Consider the following 21203-nt stretch of genomic DNA (forward strand, 5'->3'; position numbering starts at 1 on the left):
ACTAGAGACCTTGTGCCTAACGGAAGAAAAAATAGGCCAAAATCTCCATCATGTAGGATTCAGACCCAATTTCCTTAATAAGAATCCTATAGCAGAACAATTTTAAAAAAAGAATCAATAAATGAGAGGGACTTAATCCAAAAGAATTCTTCTCAGCAAAACAAACAAACAAACAAACAAACAAACAAAAAATCAGTGAGGTGAGTAGAGATTGAGTTATTTGATTGGATTTGGTTATTTTATTTTTCGGTGTTAAGGTTTTTGTGTGCTTTCTGTATCCTAGAGATTAGTGATCTATCTGATGTGCTTGTGGTAAAGAGTTGGTCCATCCAGAGTTGAAACCTCAGGGCAGCAAGTAATTTGGAGCAACTCTTTACCAGAAGCACATCAGATAGATCACTAATATCTAGGATACATAAAGCACACAAAAACCTTAACACCGAAAAATAAAATAACCCAATCAATAAGTGGGCCAAAGAACTGAAAAGACACTTCTCAGAAGAGGATATATAATCAATCAATAATATATTAAAAAATGTTCAACATCTGTAGCAATTAGAGAAATGCAAATCAAAACTACTATAAGATATATATCTCACTGCAGTCAGAATGGCAGTTATCAAGAATACAAAGAAAATTAAGTGTTGGCAAAGATGTGGGAGGAAAGGCACACTCTTACATTGCTGATGGGACTGCAAATTGGTGCAGCCAGTCTGGAAAGCAGTATGCAGATTCCTTGGAAAACTTGGAATGGAACAACATTTGACCCAGCTATCCCACTCCTCCGTCTATACTCAAAGGACTTAAAATCAGCATACTATGGAAACACAGACACATTAATGTTTATAGCAGCTCAATTCACAATAACTAAACTGTGGAACCAATACAGATGCCCTTCAATAGATGAATGGATGAAGACACAGTGGTGTATATACACAATGGAATATTACTCAGCATGAAAAGAGAATAAAAGTATGACAATTGCAGGTAAATGGATGGAGTTGGAGAATATTATGCTAAGCAAAGTAAGCCAATTCTGAAAAAAAGGCCAAATGTGCTCTATGTTAAGTGGATGCTGATCCATAATGGGGGTTGGGGGGTGAGAATAGAGGTACTTTGATTGGGCAAAGGGGGAGGAAGAGAAAGGAAGAAGAGATGCAGGTAGAAAAGATGGTGGAATGAGATGGACATCATTACCATAGGTATACATATGAATGCACATGTAGTGGGACTCTACATAATGTGCAACTGAAAAAGCATTAAGTTGTGCTCCACTTGTGTACAATGAATCAAAAATCTTTCTGCTGTCATGTATAACTGAATAGAATTAATAAAAATCAATTAAAAAAACAACTCTCTTCTTTATAAATTTTCCAGTCTGTGGTCTTCCATTGTAGCAATAAAAACCAGAGAAAGACAGGGCTCCTGAGGGAAGCTCCTGAGATCAGTAGCTTAGGGTTGAGCATCAGAGCCAGATACACTATCTCCCCTGGAGAGCTTGCTTCTCTCCAGCTCCACAGAGAGAATAAACAGAGGCAATTCCTCTTGATGGCTGTTGGAGAGGAGGTCACAGGAGGAACTACTGTTGGTACACTGTCCTCTGTCTAACAGGTTCTTTATCTCCCATTTTGTTTCTTTCATTCCTTTGTTATTAATAATCATACCTTACTTTTCAAACCCCAAACCTAGCACAGAATGTTTTTCTAATAGAAGCTGTATTTAAGATGCAGTATGAAGAAATCCATGGCCTGACTCACAAGTGCACTTGAGTAGAATCCAGGCTGTCCTGCCCAGGCTTCAAGCACTCCCCAGGGGGACCCAGGTAAGGCCTTAGTCCCAGTAAAGAAGGGTATGTTTGGAAAAAAAATTATTTGCTGCCCTGAGGTTTCAACTCTGGATGGACCAGCTCTATATGCCAGGGCAGTGCCAGGCCACTCGACACCAGAGTACACACTACATGATGCCTTTAATCACAGGATGCACAGGACAGAGCAGAGAGCATCAGAACTCCACAGGCTTTTCTAAGTTATCAGGTAAAGCAGATAGCCTGATATTTCAGAAAAATATAAGAGGAAAGCAACTTTTCCTGTATACATTTACTTTAAAATTATGCATTAAAGGCTATGCTTCAAGAGTAAGTAAATAATTAAGATTAGGACTTATTTATAAGAAAAAAATTAGAAGTTCCAGTCTGGGTCATATAACTCCTAATCTTATAAATAAGTCTATATTACAGCAAGAACATCTCATTATCCAAATCACAAAAGTACATTAGGTTTAGAAGGCATGTGTGTCGAAAAGGAGTCTCTAATCTTCAGTATCATTCTCCTCACCCAGTAATAATGAGCCCTTCCCCTTGTAATTGGTGATGGCTTGATTTGTGAACCTGCATTCACATTCTGGCCTTCAGTGTGGTTTAGATTAATAGTATCCAATACATTTCATAATTTATGTATAATCTATATAATGGCTGATACTATCTGTATAAAATCAATCTTTTTTTAAAAAATTATCTTGTTTGGTCTTGTGGATAAAACCTAGAATAGCATACCTGGTAGGCAAATGCTCTACCACTGAGATGAACTCCCAACCCATTAAAAAATGCATCATTTTTTTGTGGTTGGGGCTGGGGCTCAGTGGTAGGACACTCAGCTGGCACACAAAAGGCATTATCTAAGAAGTCAGTAAGCTGTTAAAAAGGAGTAGTAGGAGAGGATACCTTTGATTGTTCCTGATTTTATTTGGAAAGTTTCAAGTTTATTATCATTAAGAATGAGGTGGGGGTGATATGGCTGCCAGTGCCCAGGTGGAAGGAGCAGCCTGAGAGCTGGGGCAAGTCACCAATGCTGGGGGAGAAGTCACCCAAGCCTGAAGGCAGAAAGTTGAGGGAAGGAGCCAAGGCCCAGTGGGGGTGACTGGGCCACTGAAAGAAAGTCACTAGTGCAAGCCCAGGCCAGGCCTCTGCATTTTCAGGCAGAACCCAATGGTTAGCAGAGCCCCGCTCTTTGTGGAATTCTAAGTGCTTGGGTCATAATTGACTCCTTGACACTCCAGGAGGTTCAGAGCAGAGGTGGATAGAAACTGAGGTGGTTTTCAGAGTGGGTCTGATGGCTCATTGAAATTGCAGTAATGTTATCCTGGTTTAGAGGCCTAGGTTCTGGCTTGGGCCACTCTTTGGGTCAGGTGGGGGGCAGCATGGCTTTCCTCACCAGCCATATCTCCAATGTCACCGAAGACAAGGTTCTCAATGATTTCGAGGATGTAGAAGAAGGTTTACCTGATTATTGGAGGAAGAACATTGAAGATACCAAATGGATAATCAGATATGACATGAAAGACTTAAAAGCTATTGTACTAAGCTGGAAGGAAGGTATGCAGCATGGAAACTATGGATCCAACATCAATCTGCAAATTACTGAAATGAACTGGAAGAGAAAGAAGTAGAAATCAGGCAACTTAAAGCAAGACAATTTCCACTACAAGATGAGTTGTCTACACTGCAGTCAGCACATTCAGGAGCTGGTGGTGTACCAGCAACCACTGCCCTGTCTTCATTCGGTAATGAGATCAGTCATTGTTCAACTTTTCCCGGTGATGACATAGACTTCAGTGACATCATTTAATCACAACAGGAAATCAACAGACTGTCAATTGAAGTTTCAAGACTTGAATCTCAAGTTGGCCATTGAGAGAGATATAGCTCATGCAAAGGGAATACATAATTCCGATCAAAGTTAAATCTCCAAACTACAAGATACTATTAAGATACTTGAACAAAACTGAAGTCAAGACCTTGATCATTATCAAGAGGAAATATCAGTTTTGCAGAATGCACATCAACAGAAACTGGCAGAGATAAGTCGCTGGTATCAAGATGCATTAAATGACTATGAAGAAAGTATTGAAAAACTTGAAAATCATTACAACAAGGTGACTCAGGAGTTACAGTAACTGATGAGTCTAAAATTGGAGAGATGGAAAAAACTATTCAGGTTCTACAAACTGAAAAAGTAGTCTTGCAACAAAGATGGGAGAAATTGAGGATCAAATAAAAACATAAATAAAACATATTTTTGACAGAAAATGACAGAGATGCCTTGAAGAGAGAAAAAGAGCAGCTCAGTATGGGAAGGTGACAAATAATTGAACAGTGTGAAAACTTAAAACTGAAATGTAGTCAATTGTGGTCTTCTGTGATTGAGCAGAAAGATGAAGAAATTAAGAATTTGCAGAAAATCATTGAAAAAAATAAAAACCCAGTTGCAGGAAAAAACACACAGCACTCCAACAGACAATTCTGATAGTTTTCAAGAAACAAATGTTAAAAGCCTTCCTATAGAAAAAGGAAGTGAAAAACACAACCTATATAACTATGAAACTGAAAACTTAGTGAAAAATCCAAGAACAAGAACTTGAGATTCAACTTCTAAATGAAAAGAATATATCTTTAACCAAACAAATTGATCGGCTGTCCAAAGATGAAGTTGGTAAACTCAATCAAGTTATCCAGCAGAAAAACATGGAGATACAAGCTCTTCAGGCTAATTTTTTTTTTTCAGGAAAACTTTATATGGTTACACTGCAGCTCTTTTCTGCATCATCACTTATCTCCCTGTCAACAGAGGTCAAAGAGCTGAGACAATCAATGCATGAAAAAGATGCACCATTAGGATGCTCCAAGAAAGTAACCACAGTTTGATGCAACTGCTGCTGCCTCCAAGATAGAAAAGAAAGAACATAAACAAAGAGATTCTAATATTAAACAGTTCAAGAAAAAACAAGATCTGTTACAAAATTTACTGAAAGAATAAGACCTCTTAATCCAAGCCAAAATCAATCAGTTTCTTCAAATGCAAAGTTCACTAACAAAGTGAATGAAAATGAGTTGTTGAGGCAAGCAATAACTAACCTCAAGGTGAGAATATTAATTTTATAAATGGACATCTCTCAATTAAAAGGGAAAAATGAAAAAAAATAATAGAAACATCCAAAGAAAAGGAAATGGAGTATCAAGTATTACAGGAGACGAAAGTGAAGTTCTCTGTGATGCTGTGAGAATAAGAGTTGGAGTACCAGTGGAGTACCAGTGGATGAAGGAGAAAGCTCTTGCCTTTGAGCAACTGTTACAAGAAAAAGAACAGGGCAAGCCTGGGGAATTAAATCAGCTTTTTAATGCAGTTGAATCCATGCAGAAGAAGACCATTCTATGTCACCAGGAGAAAGACCAACTCATCTTGTCCCTAAAGAACAAACAGATAGAAGAGAGTACCCTCCAGCAAGATTTTCAACACTTACATGACAAAGAATTACATTTAAATCAGGAGGTACAAAGAGTGAGGAGCTATTTTTTAGAATCAGAAGACTCATACACCTGGGAAATTTGGGCTGCAGAGAAGAGAGAGAAGAACCTGAGAGAGAAAGTCACACTATTGGAGGAAAAGCTACTTTCCTCTTCTAATGCAAGTCATCAAGCCAGTGTGGAGGTAGAGTTCCTGCAGAAACAGGTGCATTTACTCTCCCAAGAGAGGGATGAGAATGTACTGCAGCTTTCACTCTACCAGGACCAAGTAAAGCAGTATTCTGTGTCATTAACCTGCAATGGTTCTAGAGTATTTCCAACAAGAAGAAAAAGCTATGTATTCGGCTGAATTAGAAAAGGAAAGACAACATACAACCAAATGGAAGGAAAAGGCAGAAAATATAGAAAGAGAGGTATTATTATTATTACAGGAATATTCGGATGAAGCCAATGGTGTGTTGGATTAAGCAACCAGTCTTACACAACAGTTACCTCTAAAGGAAGAACAGGTTGAAGAACTTAAAAAGCACAATGAGCTCCAACAAGAAATGTTGAATGATGCACAAAAGAAATTGATGAACTCAGAAAATGGCACCGAAGGAAAAGCAGATGAAGCCCTAATGTGAAACCTATTCATTGGGCATTTTCATACACTGAAAAGTGTGCATCATGAAGTGTTTCAATTAATGGGAAGCATCCTAAACCTTGAAACAAAAAGACAAATGAAGACCTAAAAAACAAATTAAAAGAAAATCCAAGAAATTAAAGAATATATTAATAAAAACAGAAATTGTGAAAAGGAACCAAACAAATCTTTTATTTTTTCTGTTCTGTTTTTTTTGTTCTGTTTGTTTTAACATACACACTTGATAATAAAAATTTTCTTCTAAGAACTGCTTTCATACTGCCTCAAAATTGTTTATATCTTCCATCTCTGCTAACATATTTTTATAAATATTTTATTGCTCTCTGATTTTTTTCTTTTGCCTGTTCTTTGTTCAAAAGCTGATTATTCAATCCACATGCATAAAATGGTTTCTTTATTTGATTTCTAATTTTATTCCATTATGATCTGATAAAATTTAAGGAAAGAAATTATGTATTCTTTTCCCTTTTTTAAAGACTTATTTTACTTTGTTTCCTGAAATAACAGTCCATTTTGGAGAAAACTCCATGTACAACTGAAAAAAAAGTGAATTAATTTACGTCAATGGATAGGATATTCTATAGATGTCTGGTAGGTACATTTGATTCTTATTATTTTTTAGTTCTGAAGAGTCTTTGGTTATTTTTGGATAAACTATGTATTAATATGATGTCTGTGTTGATCTTAAAGGTGAAAGATTCAATAAATCATATTGAAAATTCAATTGACAGCATTACTAATAATCTAGAGCATGTAGATGAAAGATTTTTCAGACTATGAAGGCAAAGTATATAAACTTTTAAACAGAGTCAGCAATTAAATAAAGATGATACAAGACCATAACCAGAAAAATCTGCAATTTCATTAACAGGCTAATTCCAAGAATCAGTGTCTTAGAAGAAGGCATTGAAATACAAACTAAAAGAATTCATCACTTTTTAAGTGAAAGAATACTATCAGAAAATGCTTTAAACCTTGGGAATAAGATTGAATTTAAAATATTGGTGATGTTTAGAACCCCCAAATAGACAAGATTAAATTTTTTTTCCAAAATATATTACAATTAAAATGTCTCCCAGAGAGAATAAGGGTAGAATTTTAAAAGCCACAAAAGAAAAATTGCAGTTCACAAGAGATAAGTTAATTAGATTTCCTTCTGATTTTTCTATTAAAGAAAAAATGCAGAAAAACAATTTCACAATGTGCCTCATGACACATAAAATACTTGTGAATAAATCTAACCCAGGTGGTGAAAAAATGCTACAATAAAAATTAAAGAATGCCGAGAAAAGAAATTGAAGAACACACAAGAAAATGGAAAGACCTCCCATGTTCTTGGATAGGCATAATTAATATTGTCAAAATGACCACAATTAAAATATTGATAGTCAATGTGATTATCATTAAAATACCAACAAAATTCTTCAGAGAATAAATAAAACACTTCTAATTCATATGAAATGATAAAAGACCCAGAATTTTTCAAAGCAATCCTGAGCAGTAAGATTGATGATGGTGGCATCACAATATCTGATCTCAATTTATGATGCAGATATATGTACTAAAACATAATATGGTGTTGGCATAAAAACACGCATGAAGAACAATGAAATAAAAGAGAATACACAGAATCCACATAAATGCAGTCATATATTCTCTGACAAAAGTGCCAAAACACATTTGACATCGGAGCAAAGATGCTTATTTAACAGATGGTGCTGGGAAGACCGTATATTCACCTGTGGAAGGATGAAACATTAAAAAGAAAAGAAAAGAAAAAAGATCTGGTGCAGAGAAGAGAAATAAAATGACCACTGTGAAGCTCTACAGATCATCGTTTAATGTTTATATTATATAGATTCAACTGGCCTTTCCTTCCAAGTGTGTAGAGAAAAGAACACGAGGATAATTTATTTACAGGTAACAATTAAAAGATGTGATGAAGCCAAATTTATCCTGAGACTTCTGACACAAACTATGCAGCATTGCAATTATAGTAACAATTTCAAGGGAAAGCATCCATTTGAGGTCACTATCATTTTCAACACCAATGAACAATTGTTTCTTTAAACCATCCTTGGTTTCAATAATTGACTAAAAAGTCTCACAGCATTAAGAACATAATATAGAACAGCAAGAATAAATTCTCTCTATTAAATACAGATCAGTTAAATTTAATCTAACTTAGCAACAGAAAAAAATAAACTGAAATTTTTAAAAAAAATTAAAAATTAACACTTTCAGAGACCTAGGAATTAACAGCAAAATAATTAAGCTTTCTAAATTGATGTTCCAGAGGACAGAAAAGATAGCAGTAGAAAATAGAAGAACTAGAAAAGCACAAAGAGAAATACTGGGGAGAATACCTTAAATGCAGTGAAAGATATCTGCTGACTCAAAAAGCTGGGAACCCCCGTCCCCCTGAAAAAAAAAATCTTGAAAGTAGTCCACAGTAATGATATGAAAGAAAAACATTTCAAAAGACAGCAGATTTCTCATCTGATGTCATGAAGACCAAAAGGAATTGGCATAAGATTATTTTAAGTAGTGAAAGGAAAAATATGCCAAGTGCAAATTCTATATACTCCAAGAATAAAAGAAGAATAAAGACATTCTCAGACAAAAGGAAACTGACAGATATTTTATTAGGAAGTTGGTGTTTCAGTAATAGCTAATGGAATTGTTTTAAACAGAAAGCAAATGATAAGAAAAGACTTAGAACTTCAGCCAAATTAAAAAAAAATCATGATCCTGCAATCTGTACATGTGGAAAAATAAGAATTCATACCCCATTTTAATTAAATGTATGATATGTCAAGATCATTGTAATGTTTTGAGCAACTAATATAAAAAATAACCACCTACAAAAAAATCAGAATGGGGAAAAAATAGATATAAATTGATAGATGACCTTTATTCTAATCTTTTTAAATTTTTATTTTATGGTTAAAACAAAAGTAATAATATCTAATGTGGCACTCAAAGTATGGAAAAATAATTAATTAATTATATTTAAAAAGTGGAAGGGTAAATGTACTTAAATGGAAAGAGTTTGTATAGGTTATTAAAACAAGTAAAACACTGCCATTGCACTGTTACATAATAATAAGTTCTATGTATATGTTTCTACTTATTTATACATCTATATATGTATATTTAGCAACAATAAAGGCATTCAAATAAATATGCTCCCAAATAAAACATTTCAAGACCTTTATTTTTTTTACTGTTTAGACATCCAAAAAGAAAGTCAAGAAAATACAGTCTACTGAGGAAAAGAGAAAACAAAACAATCAATTAAATAAAATTATGAATCTAGGATTTGAAATTGATGAAATTGAAGATAAAATCAAAAACCTACCCACGAAAGAAAAGCCCAGGACCAGATGGATTCTCAGTCTTGTTTTGTGTGTATTGGAGAGTTAAATTCAAATTAATGCATTTGGATTACATTCGATTGGATTTAATTCAATCGGTATATACTGAAGATATAATAAATGCTCTGTACTGATTTTAAAGAAAGAAAAAAAAGAAGAAAGAGAAAGAAGAAAATATCAGTTCCAGATTACTATATCAATGAATACTAGCAAATGATTAAACAATTAATGTTAATCCTGGACAAACTTTTTGGAAAAAGAATGAAAGAAAAGGAAACACTTCTCAGTTAATTCTGCAGAACAAGTATTACCCTAATACCAAAACCCTTACAAAGATCACAAAACCAGAAAAGTAAAATAAATGTTCTATGAATATTAATGCAAAATTTTCTCAAATAAACCCCACTAGCAAACAAAATATACTAACATAAAAAAATGGGTAATTACCTCCACTAAATGATATTTATGTCAAGTATGCAAGGTCATTTTAATATTTAAAAAATGCCTTATCATCTCAATAGATGCAGAAAAAGCACTTCACAACATCCAAGCATTTTAATGATTAAACACACACACACACACACACACACACACACACGTACATGGAATAGAAATAGAAAGAAACTTCAAGAGTATAAGCTTTTGTGAAAAACCCATAGCTAACAATCTACCAAATAGTGAAAGACACATCTTCCCCTAAGATCAAGTACAAGATTAGGATGTGTGCTTGTACTTTTTCTACTTAGGGTTGTACTGGAATTGCTGTCTAGATCAATTGGACAAGGAAAGTTTTAAGAAGCATCTAAATGGGACAGGAAGAAGTAACTTCTTTTTTTAATTGCAGATGACATTATATTGAATAGAGAAAACCATAAAGAATAAATCAATTAACTAATAGAACTAAGAAGTTATTTCAGCAGCCTTTTGGAACATAAGACCAAAATACAAAAAAAATCATTTGTATACACTTTGCTATGTATACCCCAAAAAATAAAATTAAGAAAACAATTTGATATATCATTAAAAGTAATAAAATATTTAAGAATAAAGTTTAAAAAATGGTAAAATTTTTTTTCTCTGAAAACTATAAATTACTGTTGTAAGATATAAATAAATGCAAAAAAACCTTAGGATTATGGACCAAAAGTTTTATCATGATCTATAGATTCAATGTAATCTCTATTATAATCTCAGCTAACTTAACTGCACAAATTGACAAGGTGATTCTATAATTCATATGGATTAGCAAGAGACTCAGATAGCCAAAAGGACAAATTAGGGTAACTCAAATTTCTCTATTTCAAAATTTGCAGTAAAGCAACAAATGTGCTACTGGCTAAAGATAGATACATAAATCAATATAATAAAATAGAAAGTCTATATAAAACCAAATCAATGGTCAATGCATATTTATAAACATGCAAAGTATTACAATGTATATTTACAAAGATGCCAAGTTCACTCAATAAGTCAGGTGATAGTCTTTAAATAAATGTTAAGACAATTGGAATGCCCCATGAAAAAGAAGGAATCTTAAACCTTGTTAGCATCATACAAAATTATACAAAAATGTTAACACAAAATTCACCCAAAACATAAATATTATACCCAATATTGTGAAACAGTGTTCAAACAACAACAAAAAAATGTACACAGGCGTTTTCTTTACAGCAGCACTATTCACGTTAGCTAAAAGATGAAAACAATCCATTGATAAAATATTATATCCACACAATGAAATATTATCTGGCCATAAAATGAAGAACTGGTACAGGCTACAATGTAAATGAACTTTTGAAAGCATCATGCTAAGTAAAAAAAGCCAGGCACAAAAGGCCTTGTGTTTCACCTGATTCCATTCATATGAAACCATTAAGATTCAGAAAACCTTAACAAAAAGTAGATTCATGGTTGCTTAGGGCTGACTGGGGAATGGGTACAAAAGAGATTGATAATTAAAGGGTCTGGGCTTCATGGAGGTAATGAAACTGTTCTAAAGTTTTGGTGATGGGTATACTCATCTTTGAATATTATTTATTATATATATATATATATATATATATATATATATATATATATATATATATATATATATATATCTGCCACATTTAATGACCGAAATTATCAATGATGAATTAATATGACAGTTAAAAAATATGAAATACACAGAAGTCTCTGAGGGTTTTAGAATTTTGCAGTTGGATATTTAGTTTGCAGTTGTGAACAGAGCGTACAGATAAGGTTTGACTGAGAATCTGATGTTTGAGGAAAGTGAGGGATCTAATCAATGGATCCGTAGAGGAACATCACTCCAGGCCAAGAAATAGTTAGAGCCTGAGGCTCCTTGAAATTCAAGGATCAGTGAGGAGGCCAGGACCATCAGACAGATCTGGGTGGAGGCAAAAAGAGGAGTTTGGGAGTTAATATAGGAATCCAATCACAAAAGATTTATAGACCATTATAAGAATTTTGGCTTTTTCTCTAAATGATATATGTAGACAAATCATTGTCTTATTATCAATTATTAAAAATGTTGAATATATTGAAACCAAATTCAATGATTTTAATTTTAATTACCAATAACAAATATTCGATCAAATTACAAAAAATATGATTTTCAGTTTCCAGAATAGGATACTATTGACACATAATCTGAAATTAAATTGATATTAATTGCAATATATCACATACTATGTGATTGTGAAAAGAAAAATATGATTGTGATCTTTGTTAAATCTTTGTTATTAGCATCATACAAAATTATACAAAAATGTTAACACAAAATGCATTAAAAGCATAAATAATATACCCAATAATGGAAAACAGTGTTTAAACTTGAGAATATCAACTGGACCCATAATTTTCAAAGCCAACTTAAAAGAAAGAGGCATCTTATACAAGTTTACTGTTTTCTAGTACAGTAATTTTGGATCAAAAGGAACACAGGCACACTTCTATCTACTTAGAAATCAGTATGTTCAATGCAGCATGAAAAACTGAAAAAGGAATTGACTCTAGAGATGCCAGGTAGCTTGAATCTACATGAAAGAAAGTTTCCCTTTTTATTACATTATAAGATTATTTTACAAGATTTGGGTACATCTCAACTTTGGACCAAGGGCAAAGAGAGATGAAAGAATTAATTCTCAACACATCAAGAATTGAAATTCTTAACATATCAAGAATTGAAAACAGAAGGAAGGTCATCTTGGAAAGTTTTGACATAACATTTATCTTCTGTGCTCACATTTTCCATCATTTCGTGTATGGCTTACAGATAGCTTTCATTCAAGTTCAGAGAAGAGCATGTTAATGATTAGCTCTTAATTAATCATGATGGAGAGAACTTCTGTAGCAAGACTCCATTTATACTTTGGTAAGAGGCATATTCAGGAAACATTTATGTTATAGTGTGTCCTTGAAATGCAGGAGGCCTTGGGTCCAATTCACAGGTGAACAACAAAAATTTTTTTTAGAGTCATAAATTAAACTGGAGGAACTCATTAGGGAAAAAATACTCAAAAGTTAAATAATAAGGGGATACAAAGGACAGATTATATTTATTTTTTGCTTGTGTCTATATTTCATGCAATCCACTTTGATTCCCTTCAGTTTCTGTTTAACATGAGAAGTGCCATTTTCATTATTTTAAGCTTCTAGCAAAATAAAAGAATTTCTTCTTTTCTGCACTGGGTCATGACAGAATGATAGTAAGAGTATCCTATATCATATTTATTGTTCAACAAAACACTGGTTCACAGTTTAAATTCAATTTAAAGAAGGAGAATTTATTGAACACATAACATGCACAGAAAAGATAAATGAAAAGAGGGTAGATTCTTGAATTATACAAACTTAAATGCTGAGTTTTATTTTGGCAATTTACTTCACCTTGCAGAGGCTCAGTTTCTCCTGATTTAAGAGAGGGATGCTAACAGGTACCATGTAGATATAAGTACAGAAATTCTCTATTTACAGGGAACCCACAAAGCCTGGTACAAGCCAGGAAATAATAGATGTGATATTAATAAATAATTTGTTATATTTGTACACTATATATAGCATAGGAGAAACTAGAAACATAGCCACTAAGTCCAACTAGCATTATGTAATTTTGAATATAAATATAAAAGATAGAAAATTACAATGTTATGCATAAATATACATAGGCATTAAAATGAGTTTTATGTGAATATTTCTGTACCTGTTTCACAAAAAATTCTTAGATATTTGAGTTTCTTTTACTGTAAAATTCTTACAACACAAAATTTACCCTCTTAATTATTTTTGCAAGTACAGTTCAATGGTACTAAATACATTCTTAATGTGAAGCCATCACTTTCATTTATCTGGGTTTTTTTCATCTTGTAAACCTGAACTCTCTACTCATTAAGCAACGATTGCCAATTTCTCATTCTCCACATCTCCAGCCTCTGGCAACTGCCATTCTTCTTTCTGCCTCTATCATCTGTTTAATCTGTGTACTTCATTTTAAAGGAATCACACAGTATTTTTCTTCTGTGACTGGCTAATTTCACTTAGAATAATGTGCTCAAGTTTTGTATGCATTGAAATATGTATTGAAATGTGTCCTTGCTTTTTAGAACTGAACAATATTGCATTTTATGTATGCACCATGTTTTGTCATTCATTCGTCTGTTGATGAAAATACTTCAGTTGCTCCCATGTTTTAGCTATTGTGAATAGTATTGCCTCAGACATGGGTGAATACATACTTAATTAAGGTCCTGCTTTCATTTCTTTGGGTATGTACTCAGAAGAGAGATTTCTGAGTCATATGTAAATGCTATCTTTAATTTTTTAGAAGGTATCATACTGTTTGCCACAGCAGATGTACCATTTTATATTTCTGCAAATAGTCTATAGTGGTTCTTTACCTCCTCCCCTCCACAGAATTTTATCCAGGTCAATTATTTATATTGCAATAAAGTAGAAAAATATTGTCATCTAGTATTTTTTCAGTAATCATCATGTTGAATAAGGTGTCAATATCTGATTTCAGATAAATTTAGAAAACACCAAAAACTTTTAAAATTTTATTCTGTTCTCTAAGCTTATTTTCAATCATATTCTTTCTCAATGTTTGCCTTATGTATTTCAGGATTTATTCCAAAATATATAAAATTCTAATGTTCACTTAAGTTTTTTTCACTCACAATTTTATGTTTGCTCATACTTTTATGTTAATTTTCTTACTTTTCCATATTATCATTAAAACTTTCAAGTTTGAGTTTACTGTCTTTGTGTGTGTGTGTGTGTGTGTGTGTGTGTGTGTGTGTGATGCTGAGGATCAAACCCAAGGTCTTAGGCATATGTTAGGCAAGTGTTCCACCACTGAACTGTATTTCCAGCTCACCTTCTTTTGAATTTTTACATTATCAATAGTTTTCCCTCTTTATTATTTGAAGATTCATTTCTTTATAATTATTTTACCTTAATCAGTTTCTTTTTCATTTATGTGTCTCTATCTAATCTGGTTTCCTTTCATATACCACATTTCTCATCTTAAGCTAGACTATTTTTACAGTTTTGTTTTGCCTCATACATGGGTGTATACATGTTTTGTGGAGGCTGTGTTTTCAAAATGGTAAAAAAAAAAAAAAAAAAAAAAAAACACTAAAATTTTTACCTGATGCATTGGACTACATTTACATTATCTCACAGATATAAGGGAACAACTGCCTCCTTATTTATGTTTTGCAGCACTGTTGTTAATATAATAGACATCAGCTTTTACTCTTTGGGTATTATAAATACATAGACATTTGTGCAGACCCTTCCTTTGGCTAAGATACTTTGGTTATGTTTCCTGTGGTTCTGTTCATAGATCTTCTGCATATTGGTCTAGTCTCATAAATGATCAAAGTTGATCTATGAGTTGGGATCTGGGTCATTTTAGAGAACTGGGTGGCATTCATCCAGATTAGGTCTACAATACTTAATGCATTTCTTGCTGTTCCCCAGTCCTATATTAGACACACTGACCCAAGGCAGTAGAGGACAAAGAACCAACATTCAGAGAGAATAGCTATTTTGTCACTCACCATTTTTACCCATAGATTATACTTGTTGAGATACATCAGTCATTAAGTATCTTGTCATTATTTTATTGTCTTTGGCTGTCTGAAATTTCCCTCCTTAAAATGACTATAACAAGAAAGCTTTTGAATGGGTAGTACTATAAAATTTTCTAAATATGGCATGTGGTTCATGTGAAGACTTGCAGTTTCAGAGATTCTAAACCAAGTTGCTTGGTTCTTTTTTGAACATATTTGCCTTTTTCATGGCTTCAAAATTATTTTTAAAATTTAAGCTTTTTCTTAGTGTGGTAAACTAGATGGTTTTAATGCAGAAGCACTAATTTCCATCTAAGGTTTGTATAACAAATTTGCTCCGACAGGCCATGGCTAGCAACTCACTTCACAGCAATTTATAACATTTCTACATTAAGTTGAATTATTTTTAACTAGAATGTCTTTGCCTTAATAAAAATATGAAAAAGCAATACCCTTTTCCTAATTAGGTTCAAAAGTTGACATTCACCCTCCTGGAAAATATAATAGCATGGAACTTTTCAACATCGTTGGTATTCATCAACATATATTCACACACACTTACACACACACACAATCCATAATGTACATGTCTAATTCTGCTATGACTTTATTTGTTAGCCCAAAATAAAATTATCATAGTATATACTCAGTACTAGATTTTCTGGATGGACTATTTTACATATTTTATTTCCAAGGGATTGAAATGTTTTTGGAATTATTTATGTGTTTATTTGGAAGTGAACTAAGTTTTGGAAAATAGTTATGATTTTACCCATAATAACGTATTGTCAGCAAAACAGGCATCTGATATGAAATGTAACTGAGAACCTATACTATGTCACCAATGTTCTAATCCTGCTCTGCTTTGACTTTTGCTTTCAGAAATAATGTATCTTTCTTATTCCATATAAATCAAGAAAACAGGCCTGGGGCTGGGGCTCAGCAGTTGCACACTTTCCTGGCATGTGTGAGACACTGAGTTCAATTCTCAGCACCATATATGAATATTTTTTTTTGTGAAAAAGTCTATAAACAATAAATAAATAATCAATCAATCAATCAATCAATCATGGAATCTATTTGCAAACCTTTGAAAATCCAGCTGGGAATTGAGGACATGAAAACAGTATTCAATAAGGAGGTAGTGAGTAAAAAGCAGCAACTTTTTAGGAGAAAATTGCGGAATCTAAGAAAAGGCAGAATTATTTGATAAGGTATTTGAATGATAACTGGGAAATCAGTACAACTTACAGTTGTAAGCAATACAAATGGTGATTGCTGTTTTCTAAGGAGAAATGGGGTTATTTAAAATAATTGCCAAGGCAACTGGGCAATCCAATGTAAAGTCAGTGTAGCCAGAAATAATGCCCAAATCATGTGACCCAGGTATCTACTAGAAAACACTACAGTCTATACTGCCATTGAGGAGTTGAAGTCTTTTCCTGCCTTGGCATGGAAACTTTTATTTTGCCTCTATCATTGCTAGAATTACTGTCAAAGGAAAACTGAATTCTCAGCCACCCAAATACTCATGGATAGAGAATGAATTCTGTCATTCTTTGATTCCAGAACCATTTCAAACACAAGGTAGATAATTTTGATATGTGCCATTTAGTTCTCACATGCATAAAATGAATTAAAACACATGAAAATTGAGCACTTGCTACCCAATCAAAGGAATGAGGGTGACTATTCTCTCAAAACAGGAAAGAGTTATAGAGATGAATGCTAAAAGTAAAAAAAAAGAAGAAGAAGAAGAAGAAACTTTTGAAGTTCCCATGTTGCCCACATAAATAAAAGCAATTGAGGATTATTTGGTGAGTAAATAAACATGGGAACTCTTCCAGGCCTGGCTGGTAGAAAGTTGCTTAGGGCTCCAGTCTACTTCAGTTGAAAGGAGATGCTTTGCTTCTTACATTCTGTCTACCCTCAGCAGAAGAGCTGCAAAATTCTTTACAGCCCCCAAGGCCTTCAGCTGTAGGGATTTAATGCTAACACAAAACAATGGAAAACCTGAAATGAAACCATCTGATCCCACAAAGACACTGCCTGTTCATCACATAAAACAGAGTTTAAAAAAAAAAAGTGCTTTTCATTCTGTACTGGCTCAACATGTCTCTCTGTTGGAGGCCAATAAACTGGGTACCAGAGCATTGCTACTTTCTGTTTCAGGGTTCTGGCTCAAGTCAAAGAATGCCAGGGTCATCTTCTCAGAGTCTTTTTAGCTCCACTACCCAAGAACCCAAAATCTACCTAACCCTTCCAGTACAGTTACAACTTTAAAAATTCATGGTATCCATACATGCTCTTGCTATCATCTATCTTTCTGTTATGCACTATCATATACCAATCCATTACAAAGACTCCCCCCGTCTTCAATGCTCAGAGGTTTTAGGTGTATTTAGAACAGTGTTTTTCTATATTGTATTTTGTGGGGAAAAATTCAAAGAACTGCTGTGCTGTCAATCCACATTTTCATTGATTAGCAATTTGAAGTGTGTGGCAATAGAGGTATGATCTTATGTGACATAAAATTACACATGTCACATGAGATCATACCTTTAGTAGACATAAAATTGCACATGTCACTGCTATGTAAAAGTACATAAGGTACTGGAAATATTCTAACATATTGGCATGCACATAGATGTGTGTGTGTATATATATATATATATATATATATATATATATATATTATAAGACATTCTCTTCAAAATAGGAATCTTTCGAAGCAATTACAATACATTCTAACTTCTATTACAAAAATATTTCTTAATTAGTTAAGAAAAAGTGATTGTTAAATTGCTCTTTTTACATTTAGTTATTAGTATGAAGAGCGATACCACCGTATTCTGAAATCATACTCATAAAAATACTTCCATACTTATCAATATGGCCATATGTATTCATGTGTGTATTAAATGATGGGTATGTAAATTTGTTTAATCATTCTGTTTTAGACTTCCGTTGGTTATTTATTAAGTGAGATAAGCAGTAATTAGGTCATCTTCGGAAGGGGCTAAAATAATTCGAACTATCTCAAGCTGTGATTCCATGGAGAGGAACCACGTTACTCAGCCATTGAAGAAAGCAAAATGAAAGCTGATCAGGAGGAAGATCACATCAATTTAGTCTAAATCTATTTGAAATTATTCATCATAAATATGTGATATGCCATCAGAAATTATACAGGTAAAAGAATAGATAACATGATGAGAAACAAAAAAAAATATAACAGGCACAGTAATAAGTACACAAAAAATCCAAACCGATTTTAAAATAATAATTTTCCTTATAGTCAAGAAGATAGAAGACACAGAATTAAGAGGAGTGCTTGAGTATATGTTTACAGATTTTTTAATTTGAACAGGGGCTTTAGCTCAGTAGAAAAAAAAATTATCTAGTATATGAGTCCCTTGGTTCATCCCCAACAAATTAAATTAAATTTCTAGAACTGAAAAATACAGTGATGAAAATTTCAGCAACAAGGAATTTATTTGAGAGCATACGAGAAAATGAAGTGAAATGTTACTTAGTTTGGAAGAAAGAATCCAAAGTAATACCCAGAACATTGAAAGAAAAGAGAATTGAGAAAATATTGCAGTTGTTGAGAAAATAAAGAAAAAAACATTAAAAATATGAAGTATTAAGAGTCTAACACATTGGAGTTTTAGGAAGAAAGGAAATAGAAATATACCATGCACTCTTTTAAGTGAGAAATGCAGGAATTTAGTTACTGAGACTGACCAATGGCAGAAAGTCACTGGTTTAGTAAGCTGTCAACATTAAAGGAAAATGAACAGAAAAAATACCCCTACAGAGTAGTGAAATTTCAGAAAATTTCTGAAAGGCCAAATAAAAATGTAAAGAGAACTTACAGAAAAAAAATTACTGAGTTAACCATAGGAAAAATACATTAGACTATACAACTTCTCAAACAAAACATATAAAGCCAACAAATGATATACTGATATTTTTTATAGTTTCAAAATAAGAAATGTCAACCTAGAGCTTTACATCTGGGGAAAATATCCACCAGGAGTCAAAGAATTTTCTACCAGTGGACCCACAATAATGAAAGTACCAAAAGCATTTTTTTTAGATGGAAGATCAATGATCCCTGATGAAAAACTTGAAGTTATAAAGAGAAATTTTAAAAATAAACATAAAGAGAAATTCAGATAGATATTGACTGTACCACAAAATGCTATCTCATGAGGTTTAAAATGTACATAAAAATGTACAATGGCAAGAGCAAATATTCTGACACTGAGATAAATTAACTTAGAAATATTGTCAGGTACTTTTGTTTTCTATAAAGAGATTCAAGTACCAATTTATATTAGACCCTGCAGAGAAAATAAAGAATACTCAAATGAAATAATTAAAAGATAATCAGATCATATTTTAAAAAATGAATTCTCTTAAGGATTGAAAGTAAACGATACAAAGTTATGGAATGCATTAATCAAAATACAGCTTTAGTGGTAGTTGTACTGCATAAAGTTATACATAGTCTCCATCATTTGCCATACAACCTGGTGAAGCTGTGTTGCTGTAGTGAGTGTTATGTTCCTTGGCTGATTATACAATAGAAAAAAAAAGCACCTGAGACACAGGATTTGGAACCAAGGAATGGAAATCTTGTTACAGGACATGATGTAGGAACTGTGACAGGACTTGCACTCTTATAGTAAAAAAATAAACAAAAAATCCTGTGTAAACCACATGAAACAACTTTGGTTAAGGCTTAAAATATAAAGCAGAATAGAACTTGGATCCCTGAGAAAAATAAACAGAACCCCAATGAGTTCCACTTCCTTTCCAAGTTGCAATCTGAGAACAATGTCAAAAGCAATGTATTTGATGAGCAATCTTGTAGAGAGTAGGGGTGGGTCACTGAATTGAGGAAAATGAGAAAGAAAGTTAAAAGTCTAGAACTTGTAGTAGAAGAAGATGTTTTATTGATAAAAGAGAAAAATAAAAGGAAAGGAAAAGGGGACAGGAAAACATATAGGATGAAATTCTATAAAGCTCAGCAAGAAGCACTAATCAAGGAGTTATAGGTTAAACATTTTCCAGACATTGTAGAACAGGGTAAAATGTAAACTCTGACCATTCAGAGAGCAGAGTCTTCATCAAACACCCAGGACATTCTATGGAGACCATGGAAGGCTTATGCCCAATAATAGTGCTAACTGAGATAAATATTACTTTATGCTAGCTAATGCAATTTAAAGAGTAGCTTTTAAAACGATAACAAAAACAAAAGAAGAAAACTTGACGCTCAGATTACTGACCTGCCTATCCCTATAGGGAAAAACACTGTTCTCTGATACAGAAGAAAGACTTTACAAGTATAACTATACATATGTTGAAGTATTTTAAAAAATGAAGATAAAGGTAAAGCTACAAGTTAAAATTGAGAAATAGAACATCATCGAACAATTAATATTTTAAGTTAAAATTTCACTAGATGGAATTAGCAGTGAATTACACAGTATGAGAAAATGAGAGAATTTGAAATAAAGTAATAAAAATTATGCAAGCTGAAGAAAAAGAGGAAAATAAAGTAACTCAGAGACTCCATGGTACATCAGATGATATCCAGCAGTATAAAGTATGAATAATAGGTATCACAAAAAAATGAGGAAAAAAAATGTTGTTGAATAAATAACATTCAAAATTTAACAAAACACATAAATACAGAGGCCCAAGAAACTCAAGAGAATCCAAGTATGGTATCCCCTTGTGAAACATAACACTAAAACCAGAACAAAAATACGTGCACAGAATAACCTACG

At 33.0% G+C, this 21203-nt stretch overlaps 1 protein-coding gene across 1 annotated transcript in view; it reads left to right on the top strand.

Annotated features, from left to right (window-relative positions):
* The first annotated feature begins 3195 nt into the window (after positions 1-3195).
* Positions 3196-21203, top strand: part of LOC143385800 (phosphatidylinositol-3,5-bisphosphate 3-phosphatase MTMR3-like) — a 165019-nt gene continuing 147011 nt past the window's right edge. The window contains 2 exon segments of the mRNA XM_076841330.1: positions 3196-3370; positions 5023-5567. Coding sequence (XP_076697445.1) covers positions 3196-3370; positions 5023-5567 — 720 coding nt within the window.

This window comes from Callospermophilus lateralis (genome assembly GCF_048772815.1).
Source record: "Callospermophilus lateralis isolate mCalLat2 chromosome 8 unlocalized genomic scaffold, mCalLat2.hap1 SUPER_8_unloc_1, whole genome shotgun sequence".
Lineage (NCBI taxonomy): Eukaryota > Metazoa > Chordata > Mammalia > Rodentia > Sciuridae > Callospermophilus > Callospermophilus lateralis.